Source organism: Parus major, chromosome 5 (assembly GCF_001522545.3).
Source record: "Parus major isolate Abel chromosome 5, Parus_major1.1, whole genome shotgun sequence".
In the NCBI taxonomy this organism is placed as follows: Eukaryota; Metazoa; Chordata; class Aves; order Passeriformes; family Paridae; genus Parus; species Parus major.
In genome coordinates this window covers 44,427,105-44,440,202 of record NC_031774.1, presented here as the reverse complement: position 1 = coordinate 44,440,202, position 13,098 = coordinate 44,427,105, and the positions used below count along the sequence as shown (strand labels likewise).

The 13,098-nt window shown below is 38.5% G+C and overlaps 1 protein-coding gene across 1 annotated transcript in view; it reads right to left on the bottom strand.

Annotated features, from left to right (window-relative positions):
* The window catches only part of SPATA7 (spermatogenesis associated 7), a 35,557-nt gene extending 33,489 nt beyond the window's left edge, over positions 1–2,068 (bottom strand). Inside the window, exon 1 of the mRNA XM_015631999.2 lies at positions 1,908–2,068. Within this exon, the coding sequence (XP_015487485.1) occupies positions 1,908–1,947 (40 nt within the window). The 5' untranslated portion in view covers positions 1,948–2,068. The remainder of the gene's footprint in view (positions 1–1,907) is intronic.
* Between the last annotated feature and the right edge of the window lie 11,030 nt (positions 2,069–13,098).

Below are 13,098 nucleotides of genomic sequence, written 5' to 3'. Positions count from 1 at the left end.
ACCTACACACAAATCCTATATACTCCCATATATTAAAAAAAATAATTTTTTTTCAGTATTCTTACTAGACAAAACAAGGCCTTATAGTGTAAAATTTTTGTTCTTTCTTTAAAATGATGAGGTTAAGTCTGAACAAGAGACTTTGCATGGCATACAACCAGGACATGGAATAGTGTACCCCACCTTTTCTGTGTTAACGTTTCAGATACAACTCTTTTGAGAGACCATAAAAATGATGTGTTCTCCCCGCTTCATGAACTGCAAGCAACCCAGTGGCTGTTCTGCCAAGTTTGCTCAGGCACACAGATTTCCAGCTCAGCTCAGTGCATTAGTCTCTCTGCCTGTACTAATCCTTGCTATCTGTAAGGATCCTTCCTCTGTGCCTGAGAACCCCCACACTGGACTGTTCCGTCACACATTTCTGCCTCCATTGTAACCTCCTATGCAGACAAGCAATGGATTCCAAATTTAACAGACACACAGTAATTCTTCCCTACTTTTGAACTTTGTTAAACAGAAGTCATTCAAGCAAAGCTTGCTGCAACCTGAATGAAATTTAGATACTGTATCTTATTTATTCCCTTTTTATGGTCAACAGACAATCCGCAAGCTTTCTAATTGTCTATAAAAGTATTATGACAAACTTAAGAATAGTCAGAAAAAGGATGTATTTGTCTTAGAACTGCCTTCACACTACATAAGAGAGCATAAAAATTGGGTGCACAAGATCCTAGTTTTTGCTGTGAATTTCATATTCCCATATAGTATTAGAATTTATTTTCAAACTATACTTCGGTATCAGACATCCTCTGAAGTGGCATCTGTCACTGTCTCCAAAGATTGGAACTGACACTGAGTTGCAACACAACAGCCTAACGTTATCTCAAAAGGCTCTGATTTTATGCAGTGATGCAAGATCTTGACATTACAGTGCAGCACTGAATAATTCCTACCATTGTTTTACATTATGCATGTAATCCAGTTCTTATCTAAAAATATTTTAGGCATTTTCCAAGAGCCAGAGTTGGCTCACTCAAGTATTTTTGCATGTTTGTGCCTTTTTTTATCATGGATGACAAGGGTCCCTAGGATTATTCATAGGAACAGGGCACCAGGGCAGCCCACGGATGGTTAAATGCGGGTAAGGAATTACTTTATAAAATCTTTAAGACTTTTGAGTCTTTTATTCTTCAACTACACTTGCATCAGAATCCCGCCAAACCAAAACATTTGGATCTACAGCCAAACGCCGTGGGACGTTATACACACAGGGCACAATGTATTATAACAACCCATAAATAACAACTTTGGAGAAGACGAAAGTTGACTAATAAAAGAAGTGGGCACAGAAATCGGCCTCGCAAACGCGGCCGATGCCGGCAGCCTGAAGCGCAGCCCACAGCAGCACTCGATGCCGGTACTAAGGAGGCGCCGTGCGATGACGGCTGTAGGGCGCACAGTTCCAGGCCCAGACTCTCGGAGGATTACAGCCCGTCACGGGCTGTACGTGTCTCCCCTTCCAGAGCCGCGGCATTCGGCTTTTTCCCCCGCCGTGCTACCGTCCCACCCGCTCCTCACGCGGGACGGACGGGCCGGCCCAGCTCGGGACGGCCTCGTGAACAGGAGCGAGGCGCGACCCCGAGCCCCGCTGCAGGAGCCACGGCGGCTCGGGCGGCCCCCCGCCCCGCGGGCTCCGTGCGGGCTCCGTGCCCGCCCCCACAAGCCAGCGGGGAAGGCGGAGGCGCCGCCTGCCACCAGCCCCAGGCGAGACGAGCTGCGCCCCGCACCCCCACGGCCTGCAGGGACGGGGGAGACCGGAAGGCAACGCGTCCTCCGGGCTGCAGCCCCCGCCCTGCCGCGGCCCGCGCTCCCCGCTCCTCCCGCAGCCGCCACCGAGCCCCCCGCACCTTGGCACCGCCTGCAGCCGCCCTCCTTCCTCAGTCCCATGCTCCCGGCGGGGCGCGAAGGGGCGGCGCCGGCCAGGGCTGGGCTCAGCGGCTGCGGCGGTTCGTCCCGCGCCCGCCGGGCCCCGCCTCGGCGTTGCCATGGCGGTGGGAGCGCGACGGGAGCGCGGGGCCCTCACCGTCCCTGCCTCGCCCGGCGGAGGGGAGGGGCCGCGGGGCCTCGGGCCCCAAACCCCCTGCAGCGGGGCGGTGCAGCCCAGGAAAGGTTTTGTCGCCGTCGGTGAACGGGCTCTCATTACCTAGGCCTTTTTTCTTGTGATTTGACGGGAAGTTGAAGAATAATGAATGGCCGGGAGAAATTTTGCGGCAAATTGCTGATATTTCAGGGAACGAGTGACAAAACGAGAGCCTAGAGCGTTCGCATTACGCTGAATAAATTAATCTCAATGTCTTTGTAAACGAACAGCACCTTAAAAATGAACCACAAAATAACCTTTGGGAAAGGAGCCTTTAATCCCATCACTGATTAATGGGTGCATGCCGATGTGCTGGATTTGAACTTTCTGAAGAAGCAACAGGGTGGTATTTACAGTTTGACAGGTTGCTGTTTTACCTAATGTGAAGTCTCTGAGGGCTTTTGTACTTCTTGTGTACAGATTTTTCACACTGACCGGCCGGGGGTACTGCAGTCCCCTCCACAGCCTGACACGTCAAAAAAAGGCACATGTCCCAGATGGAGGGACATTCCCCTTCACTATCTAGAAATGAGTATTAATTACAAGCTAAATACAGCGTTTTGTGTGATTTGCTACACTTTCTTACATACTAGAAAAATGAATTTGAATGTAGTTCAAAATCAAAGCAAAATCAAGGGGAAGTTGCTTGAAAACAACTTTTTTTCCTTACTTCTGTCTCAATCAATGCTCCCACTTGGTTACACAAATATACATGCTGGATGAAACCAGTAGTTTATCTACCCCAGTACTTTGTGTAGACTCTACTAAATAGTTCAAATGCTTTTCAGTCATAATCTGAATGTAATGTGTGATGTCCCTTTTAATTTTAGACATACCAATTAACTATATGAAGTACTCCTTCCATGTGGCCTCAATTTCTGTGCTTCATGTTGTAGTGATCATTTTAGCAGTCTGTTTTCTGTAAAATCATCCTTAAATGTAGTTGGTGTCAAATTTGTCTGGGAGAGGTCATGGGAGGGAATATATGCCTTGGAAACTCATCAGTCCTCCATCTTCTGGTGGTCCTCTGTCATTCTGACTGCTTTTTATATAAAACCATCAGTTGTCGTGGCATTTCAGCTTCTGTCAACCATAAGGTCACAAACACCTTACCGTCTTGTCAAATCAAAATAATTTGATAGCATTTTGTCATTTTCCTTTATATCTCTTGGATTTGAGGTCAATGAATGTCTTAGAAAATATCTGCCAGGAAAAATCTACAAAACTGAAAAAACACAATCCATGAGTTGGTGTGTGGGTTTTGTTTGTTTGTTTTCGTTCTTTTTTTATTTTAATGTTTTTGTTTTATTTTATTTGTTTTTGTTGTATTTTTCTTTGAAGCAGATTGTGGGTGAAATTAGAGATTAGTGGGAAGGGCTTCAGGAAATTAGTTATCATTGTTCTTGTGTTTCAGGGTCTCTGGTTTATGCTTTGATACAATTCAGATCATTAAATCTGTGGATTTTAAAGGTAGAGATAGTCTTTAAACAGTTTTCATTTCAGATACCTGAAGACACTGGAGAGAATGAAAATAAGTATACAGGATTCTATACGGTTGGCTATAATACTCTCTACGACAGAGATCATATCACAGAAAACACTTGTCTCTGTTTGCTTTCTTTTTAAAAAAAATGCTGCTCATAGTTACTTTTTTTTATTTTTAAAAGACTTTTTTTCTATTTGTCTCTTTTTCTGAATTCTGAATATCAGGTTCCCAAAAACTCAGTTTGTAGTACGAAACATATGGTGTTAGGCTGTTCTATACAAACCCATATGACGGATTTCTCATAGTCTCTTCCTTATTGTCCCTATGTTTTTTTCCACCATGTTGATAATTAAAACCACATAAATGTAAGTAAGCATTTTTAGAAATATTCCCCTAGTTTCTAGGCAACGCTGAGGGAGTGTAGTGATTTCCATTTGTTCCCTCTCAGTCAGCAGTCACAGCATCATAGAGATGTCCTGTGTCTGAAATTTTGGCAACACATACCAAAGATTTATATATTTCTAATACTATTTCATTAATGGGCCTTAGGTCTTTGGTGGCTTTTGGCCCCCTTTGTTCTGTGACAGTATATATATTTTGAGTGTAATTAAGAAGTAATGCAGTTTCATAACGATGTGCACATTAGGTCCTATAACATGCATAAAAAAAAAAAAAAGAAAAAAAAGAAAAAAAAAGCCTTAACAAAAATTGAATCAGTTCTGGATTTTGATCCACTCAAAGAAGTACAGAAATAAGTTCCACAGATCACTGCAGGGATCTTACCGTTGCAGAAGAAGCAAAAACATGTCAAAAACTGTAAGATACGTCCTTTCCCAATCTGAAAAGAAGAAACTGCAATCACTGTTGCTGTCTGTCCATTTCAGCAGGCATTTTCCTATTAGAATGCACTACAGTAGAACATGGTTTTAAAATGTGCTTTCACTGGGAGGGAAGGAAAGCAGCAGGAATATGAGAGTCACATTTGCAAGTGTAGGTGGGCATCTGTCCCCACCCTGGCATGGACTTAGGGAACAATTGCCTTCTTGTCTATTACTTTTGCCCTCTGTATCATCCAATGTAGACACCTAACTGTTGTGAAAATACACAGTTCATAGTATTCAGCGACAAACCAACACAGAGAGAAATATGCCCAAAACCCCCAAAATATCCCATAAGATGTCCACTTTCTTTCGTGTGCTTAGCCCAGACAAGTTTCAAATCCTCTGAAAAAGCTGTCTGGCAGGACCTCAGTTACCTGCTCACTTGGGACAGAGATCTGTTCATAACATCAGAAATTTGCTTTTGTAGATTTGGCTTTCTTGGAGAAATAGTTTGTGTGTACCCTGGAAAATTAAAATCTGCAGTTCTTTGGAGAGTCTTCTCTTTTAAGCCACTGATTTTCATTCATGCTTGCTTTTCCTTACAGCAGTCAAGTGAGTATACAGATGCAGGCAGGAGATAGACCAACAACCAGATCTTCACACTCTATTCACAGAGTATTCTAAGAAAAGTCTTAAATTCATCACAATAGGTACTTGATCATGGAAATAAATCTCATGGGTTTTCTTGAGTATTTATTTGGCATAAGTGCCCTATCTCTGCAGATTGTCACCTGCCTGTGGTCTGTGTGTCAGTGTTCCAAATCCCTCGTTGCAGCTCTCAGAGGACTTTCATTGAGTTGCAGCAATTCCCACCTGGCACGTTCAGACCATCCACCTTGCAGTCTGTTCCCCTACAACTATGTGGAACTAAAAACATTTACCTGAAAGGTTTGAGGACATGGTAACTTCTAAATGCATTTAAAGACTGGCCAAGCAGTTTTCTTTTGCTACCTAGTTAGGAAATTCTTTTGTTGAAACAACTGAAGTAGGTTTCAGATAGTGGGTGTGAGGGGAAAAAAAAAGCTTTAATAGCTACTGAAATACAGTATTTGCTTGTTTTGGTTAATTTTGGATTTTTTTAAAGGATTACTTTTCCAGGAGGGATGGTAGGTTTTTTTTCTGCCTTGTGTTTGCTGCATGTTCTTTGGTCATATGGTTCTTCAAGTTACTTAAAATCATGAGCAGTCTTCAAATATCATTGCAGCTTTCTAAATGATGGAGAGTTATGTGTTTTGGCAGGGCTGCAGTCTCCTTCGCTTTCTTCGTGGCAATGCATTTAGTCGTTCTGTTATTGTCTGTGTGGCAGCAGTAGTCACAGATTGTTGTAAAGCTAGGGCTCCAGTGGGAAAGATGATACAAAAAAACTCCAGAGGAGGTGATTAATATCTTAAAAACTGTGGTTTTTAATACCTTGTAATTTAGAATGCAATAAGGGAGCTAACCTAAAGGAGGGAATATGATAAGGAAGATGAGGGCAACTATAGCAATATATAATGATATAAAGTTTCTATATACGTAATATTAAAATTCCATAAAATTTATCAGCTTAGAATAAAAAGTCTCCCCTGCAGCATATATAGAATAACTGCTACAAAAACCCCTTTAGGAAGCTGCTGTGCAGATCTACACTGTTGTGGCTTACTCTATACAACTATTTTTTCTCTTTAGATCTATACAGAGTTTTATAATGCATCTATACTGTGATAAAAGACTATTTTTATATGTGTCAAGGAAGAAAGCTGTATAAATTGTATGAGATGTTATTCTCAGACTTAATGTAATATTTCGTAGCTGGAGTGACTCAAGATCTGCTTATATTTCTCCTTATATCAAGTCATTTTCTGTTAATCTACTGTTCCCATGCAAGTTTGCAGACAGAAGGCTTGTAGGTGAAAAGCTCTCCTTTAGTAGGGCTGACTGCTGAGGGCTGTTCTTTTCTCATTACTTTAACTGAGCTATTAGGTATTAAAGAATGTAGACTGGAATAACTAATGAAATATATTGGAATTTTAAAGGGAAAAAAGCCTATGTAAATGTCATAACTTAGTTGTCTAGACCATAAGAAATTCTTCATTTTCTAACTGATTTATCTGCTGTGAAACATAGAAATGCTTACTCATACTAATTAATGAGAAACAGATGAAAATCAAAAGGATGATTTTTTTTTAATATTTCAATGAAGATCAGAAACTTATGACACAGGTGAGACATATGTAAATGATACAACTCTAGTAAATTCAGTGAAGCTATTCCTGCTTAGGCTGGATGGATCATCTATGCCTACCTAGCCCATGTCAGGCAGACAGAAGAATGTTATTGAGGCATTTTGTTTGGCCCATCCACTTCCTATGCAGCTACTCATGCTCAGTTACTAAGCATGCTCAGCCTTACCTGGCAATGAATTAATCCATACACATGCTTGAATAAATGCTAAAGAGAGTTCTTCCAGCTCTGTCAAGGTCAAAAAGAGAAATTCTCAAGGGTGTCTTTAGAATTGCCTACAAAAGGAGACACAGATATACTATGATTTTCCAAACCAGTTTGTTATACTTTCAGTATCTGCATGAATGTGAGAAATGGTTTTACTAGAAATGGGCTTAAATTCCTGTTTAGGAGAGTGTGGGGGTATTATTTATCTTTAGAAATGTACTGTAATGTTTATACATTAACTTCATAAAAGCCTGTGTGTTTATACAAACTGGAAGATGAAGGAAACAGACAAAGACAATAGCTGGCATGCAAGATTTCATAAGTAATAGCAATTTCAGTCACATTAACCACTTTTAAGTATGTGTGAAAGAAAGCAATAGCCAAGAAAATGGCCAGAATCAAAATGGAGTTCCAAGGAAAACATCTACTACACACTAAACTTCCATGTTTTTACTGACATCATAAAATTTCAGGAATATCCAATGTTCTGATTTAGACAGAACTTGAAATTTACTGGTTTAAAATGTGACATACAGCCTTCCCCCCCGCCCATCCATTACATTTAAATGTATCAGAAAAGAAAGGAGCTTCAGTTTGATGGATGTTTCACAGGCCCAAGGGCCAGGATGCTCAGCTTCTATTTATAGCTTTGTCAGTGACACGTGTGATCTTGTGTACAGCAATTTGGGTGTCTCGGTAGGCTGCAGTCTGAATCACCTTAATTCATAGATGGTAGTAAAAATGGAGGCATTTAGAGTCAGTGAATTCTTCTGCATTTTTGAGATGCGTGTTTTTACACTGTGCTTATGATGAATAGGAACAGAAATTACATCTATCCTTTGAACAATAAATATCAGAACTGCAGATTACATTATATGGATGAGACCTAAATGTAGAATAATATTTATCCCTAAGATAATGTCACGGAAGCCAGTAGGGCCTGTGAATTTAAATATTAAACATGAATATCTGTAATGGAATCTAGCAATTCCACACAAGACTAGAAGCTGAATTTGCTCTGAGTAAGCAAATCGGCAATACAATGTAGAAAGAAAGAAAAATATGATTAGGATGGAAAGTCTTATGTGTTACAGTGGTTTATTTAATAAAAGACAGTATCATCGTATAAATGTCTTTCATAAGCTGTTTAATCTCTGTCATAAAAGTTACATGTATTTCTTCTTGCAGCCCTCTTTAAAAGTTTGCTCGAAAAATCAGTTCCATAGAGGAATACAAAGCCATTACATTCATGATCAGTTTACATGCAATTAATGTTGTGTATTAGTCTCAGGTGGAATTAGTCTCATGCTCTTCTGTTCACTTTTTGGAAGTTAGCATTCCCCTTCCCCCTAGTTGATAATTTCCTTCATATGTTCTGGTAAGATCTGTGCTAGAAAATTCAACATGGTTAATATTAATTTTATTTTCTAAGAATTTCCATGCACGTTCAATATTCCTATGTCTCATTCTTCCTATGTCATCTGCTTTTCATAGCGACAATTCTTCTTTCTCTTCCAAGGCATGCCTCTGCACTTGGTGCTGCTAATACCAATTGTTTTCTAATCTGTACCACACAAATCTGCAGTATTAGTAAATACTCTTCAAATTATAATATATACTGGCAATACCTTTCAGTTTCTGTCATTCTCACTCCATACATTTGCACAACTAGCTGTTTTACAGAAAGTACAATGATGGTATCAAAAGTTTTCAATATTGGTTTTCCAGGATCATCACTAATAGCTTCAATCCTTGTAGTTTACCTATCTAGAAAAGATATTTTGTCTCCCTTTTAGCTAAGTGCATCTAAAACCCCCTCAGGTTCTATTTGATTAATAAACCTATTGGGTTTTATTGCATTTACTGATTACTTCTGCAAGTCCTTTGTTTTTGCTTTCTTTAGAACATATCCTTGAAGAGTGCTGAGGTCAAACCAACAGGCCTCTTGCTACCTGGGTAAGTTTTCTCCTTTCTAAACCATTCTGTGTTCAGTTTTCCAGCTATTTAGTGTCCCCTTGAAGTTGGTTGCTTCGTTTGGGCAAGCCATGTTTCTCTCCCATCTTTTCTTTTATCAGTTTGCTCAGAACTAAGGAAGGATTTCTGGAGAATCTTCAATGTGTTATGAAACTTCATAATTTTGCTATGCCTGATAGATAAGGACCTTCATCTGTGTAACTCTTCTCTAAAAAATTCTTTTTCTCTTTCTCTTATTCTGGTGCACCTCTTCTGTAATTTTCTTTCTCTTCCTGGATTTCTCAGTCTCCTTTGGGCTGAATTCTTTTGGGATCCTCCCTTGTGGGGAGCCCTCCTTATCTCAGTTCTTTAGGTTTGAAGAAAACTCCCAAGCTCATTTCATTAGAATCTTGTTTCTCATGTTTATTAGAAGGTCATTACAAAACTTGGCAGGTCTCTCCAGACTAGCTGCACAAGGTTAATTCTTTGCAATCTGGTACATTTCTTTCTTCTGATGGTACAAGGCCTTGTGTCTCACTTTGTGCTTGAAAATACAAAATGGCTCCGAACTACGTCGTTCTTTTATCTTTATACTTATTCTTACCCAATTAACAATAGACACGTATATTATTTTTCTTAATGACCCAATGACCCATAACCTGTGTGCTGCACTGTGGCATTTTCTAACCAATCACTTACTATTACCCAAATACATCTAGGAGAAGAACGTGAAGAAGAAAGAAGGACAAGAGACAACACCCTAAATCCTCCATCTTGTCTCCTGTTCTCTAAACTAACTTTTTCACCCAGTGACTTAAGAAAACCCTCTAATCTACACACTTACACTTTTAGCTTTTTCTGCCTAACTTCAACAGTTGCTCTCATGTATCACCATGAAAACATGCTCATGAATTTCATATTATATGAAATTCAGTGTTTTTCTGGATCTTAGAACTAAGTATCAGAAACAAGGGCACACACTCTATATCTCAGACTCCAACAATCTGTGAAGGCCTAAAACACCTGACAACCATATGGCAACACACTCTTCAGTATGTACCTGATGAATTATACACCAACACCATGGATTAGAAAATATTAGGAAGTTCTTTCCACCTCAGTGAAAGTTATGGGGAAAGAATCTCTGTTCACTTTACTGAAGGTGTAGTAATTTCATTCTTAACAATGTGTTCTAATCACGTCTCATATGTAAAGGGGATTAAGAGATAGCAATTTAAAACAAAAGTTGCTTGAGGGATTAAAACTTAATGCAAGTTTTAATTAGCCCTAGTTGTTCATGGTCTTAGTGAAACTGGAAATTTTTGGAGGTGGAATAAAGTGTCTGAGAAGGAAGATAACATATAAAACAAAGCACTCATGATTAAAATAAAGTGGAAGTGGATGCAAGACTCCTTGTAAGACTTTAGAGCCTATAAAAATATTTAATTTTCAATTAAACTAAAGCTAAAATAAAATAAGATTGCTTTTTTTTTTGGGGGGGGGGGTTGGGAGTGGGCAGTACTGGTAATTTTCATTGGAAGATTTCACTGGCCATTACTGTTGAATTCCAAAAGATTTTGAGGAATACATTACTGGTAACTAACTCACATTTTCTGTTATGACTGCTGCAGTGCTACTGATTTGAAAACTCATTTGTCATATAATAAAATGTATAGCTATATTGGTTTACAGTTCCCATGGCAGCCTCTCCAGCTCTAAAGATGGTATCAGCTGGCAGACTGTTATGTATCCAATGGTTGCAAAAGCTGGATTTCCTCCTACCACTATGTGTTTGTTTTAATGACATCATCCTTAAAACCAAAACTGAAATATTACTCATTTTGGAAAAATTCATGAGAAAGAGCAACAATCTTAGAGAATATTCATGCACAAAGTCCTAGTCCCTGTACTTCAAAATCTGTTAGTTTGTGTTCATTGCATAAACAATTGCATAAATTTCACTTGTTTAAATATCCATCCCAAGTCATGAAGCAAAATGAGGTCCTATGTGCCATGAATATGCTAAAACTCTGAAGAAGAAAATAATATGTTTAAAAGATAAATACTAAATATCACCTCATTTGTTTTAGAGCTTGTCACAACTTAAGTGATTACTCTTTTCAGTGTTTCCGACAAATTCCTACAAGAAATGGGCAAACAGTAGGTTCCCAGCATTCTGTAGTTTACCTTGAGTGAATGCCTTTACCCAGTTATGAAGGAAGCAAAGAGCATTTTGATATTTAAATCACTGATCATAATCTAAAAAAAGTTCACAGATAAAGTTGAAATAGGTCTTTAATGAACACACCTGTGTTTAATTCAGTTTTGACCACTGATTCTCAAGACAGTGGAATCAAAATCAAAAAGACAAAGAGCATTATGGGAGTCAGAAAAAGGATGTTGAGGCATGAGGTTAAATTGACAGGTATAAATTTCTGTTCTTACATAAACTGAAAAATTAAAGAGCCTTTGTGATTTATTCTTTTTCGACTGTTAAAAAATCAAGAATGAGATATTTATTATAATTAAAAGTTGATGCTATACTGCCAGAAAGTGATATGTAATTGCCAGCATGTATAATTTATAGAGGTTTGTGGTAATTGAGGGAGAGGGTGGTTTTATGCAAAGATTTAGTATTGAATTAAACTGCTGGAATAATAGGTATAACATTATCAAGCAAAATGGTAGTTACAATTATGTGTATGTCTCGATTCTTACACAATTTCTTTAACAAGAGTGGTTTTTCAGTATACCGGTCTAGGTTCTTAGGTCATAAAATTACCCTTTTTTCTTCTGATTAAGTGGTTGGGTTTTGTAAAAATAAATTTTCACTTTTCACTGTATTGAGAATTCTCATGAAATTAGATGAGGTGCTAGACCATTCCATATAGCAATTAAATAATCTTTTAATGGCTATAATAATACTTATTCTAAAGGGTTTTCATGATTCACTTTAACTAATGGACTGTTTTCAGATACTGAGCTGGATGATGCTAAAGAAAATAAAATTAGTTGTATTATTTTTCTCCTTGAAATATCATGTACAGGCACTGGCAATGGGAAATTATTGATCTATCTAGCAAAGACCTGTAATAGCAAACTTCCATGGCTCTTTATGTATTTAGCAGCATCTAATGTTAGTTGAGTCCAATTTATGCAAACAGTTTTATAACCACAGCTGCTGTGAGTTCCAACTCAGCATTAAAAAAAATCTTGTGCCATAAGTGTACACCTGTGCACTACTTCTGAACTCCTTGACGGAGGAGTCCACCATTCCAACTTTGTGCAGATAGAGAATTATGATGGTGGCGGAGCCTTCATTCCATCACCTTTCTTTACTCAAAATGCTGGTCAATAGAGCTGTGCTAAATTCTTTCCTTCTTTACTTCCATTAGCATGGTTACAGTACTGATACATTAGGTGATGTGTGCTTAAGAGATCTGCATGATTTTTAGATGCCTGCCTAAAATTGACTCAGAGCTGCTTGCCTAAATACCTTTGGGAACTTGTGATTTTTTTAATTTGAGATAACGCTAGAAGAAGGAAAAAGAAAATATCCAGAGTGCTTTCAGACTGCTTATCTGAGTTGTACATGCCTTTTGTAATACAAGCAATTTTGATCCAAATGTTCAATAACATTTCGTCTCTGGGATCTAGATATTGCCTACATCACATTATTTTATATAGTGAAAAGGAAGATTAGAATTACTAAATGGGATCTATAAAGACAAATACAATGTAAAGATGTAAAAATACATAGTGGTTTATATTGCTCCTTTTAAACAGATCTCAAGGCTTTTCTATGTAACTGCAGCTGGTTTAGAACTGTAGGGGTGCATTCCTGAATTACTCCATAAGAGGCTTAAAGGAAGTGTTCATTCAAAATGTAAATGCATAAAGAAGGCTACCTGAAGACAACCTGCAAATGTTAGCTTAGGAAATTAATATACATTACATTTTTCCATTCTTCGGCATGAAAATATGTTATCTTCAAAGATATATTATAGTTCCCAAATCATGTAAACTCTTTTTTAACTTTATATTACCAGAATTCAAATGGCCCAGAACCTTATTATAATTACATACTGTGCCATATTTCTTTTGATAGGTAGCTGAATGAAATGCATGTCACCTCTTGGTCTGTAGGCTGTAGAAGATCTGCTAACTGGGAGAAGTCACTGCCGATGGGTTGATTCACAGTGAGGTTC